General features: G+C 37.2%; 1 protein-coding gene across 1 annotated transcript in view; it reads right to left on the bottom strand.

Moving 5' to 3' along the window:
• Window positions 1-1090, bottom strand: part of LIAS (lipoic acid synthetase) — a 20707-nt gene that overhangs the window by 18305 nt on the left and 1312 nt on the right. The window contains exon 2 of the mRNA XM_023519627.1: window positions 998-1085. Coding sequence (XP_023375395.1) covers window positions 998-1085 — 88 coding nt within the window. The remainder of the gene's footprint in view (window positions 1-997; window positions 1086-1090) is intronic.

Genomic DNA, 1090 nt, shown 5'->3' with positions numbered 1-1090 from the left:
AAAAAGAAAAGAAAAAAAACCCCAAAGAACTGACTCAGAAATTACTTCAACCTATTTTGTTTAGTAGCCTAGGAGATTAGAATATAAGATTAAAGACTAGTCAAGAAGAAGGAACCAAACACTAAAGAATAGGAGTTAACTGTTCAATACAAGATCCAGAATAGATATGGAAAACTCTGGAACTATCTAACATACATCACATTTTCATATACTACACCTAACAGGTACTAAAAGTGTCTTTTAACAAGTTTGAACTGCAGTATCTGAAGAAGGTGACATAGCTTTAAAAATATATTCTTAGACTGGGTGCAGTGGCTCAAGCCTGTAATCCCTGCACTCTGGGAAGGCTGAGGCAGGTAGAGTGCCTGAACTCACAGGCTGGAGACCAGCCTGAGGAAGAGTGAGACCCCGTCTCTAAAAATAGCAGGGTGTTGTGGTGGTTGCTAGTACTCCCAGCTACTTGGGGGGGGCTGAGGCAAGAGGATCACTTGAGCCCAATAGTTTGAGGTTGCTGTGAGCTGTGACACCATGGCACTCTACTGAAGATAAGAGAGTAAGACTCAAAAAAAGGAAAAAAATATCTATCTATATTCTTGACTTGAGTCAAGGACATTTAAAAGGAAATTAGGATAAGCCTAAGTGTTAAAACATGAAAGTAATATCCAGTTGGTTTCAGACAGCTGGAAAGAGGGAAACCAAATCTAATGTGTTGTGTGTGTGTGTGGGGGAGGAGCTGTGATGCCACATCACTCTACTGAGGGTGATAAAATGAGACTCTGTCTCTAAAAAAAAATTAAAAAAAAAAGAAAAGAGAAGAAAAATATTCCAACACTTCGCTCACTTACCTGTTCTATATAGGTCTGTTATCACTTCTTTAATGACAGTTAGTTAAATTTAACAAATCTGAAGTTAAAAATAAACTCTACAGCTTGGTTATATCTAAAAATAAAGCACAAGAAGAAACAGAATATTAAAATTATCTCAAATTTTTAATTACCTTTCTCCTTTTTGGCGTTTTAAGTTTCCTTTGTACTCATCCCAGGTGCTTTTGTCGGCAAGAGCACCAGAAACAAAATCTTGAAGATCTGGT

Source organism: Otolemur garnettii, unplaced genomic scaffold (assembly GCF_000181295.1).
Source record: "Otolemur garnettii isolate 467f Iridium unplaced genomic scaffold, OtoGar3 scaffold00181, whole genome shotgun sequence".
Taxonomy (NCBI): domain Eukaryota; kingdom Metazoa; phylum Chordata; class Mammalia; order Primates; family Galagidae; genus Otolemur; species Otolemur garnettii.
The sequence above is the reverse complement of the archived record's forward strand: the minus strand, read 5'-3'. Positions and strand labels throughout refer to the sequence as shown.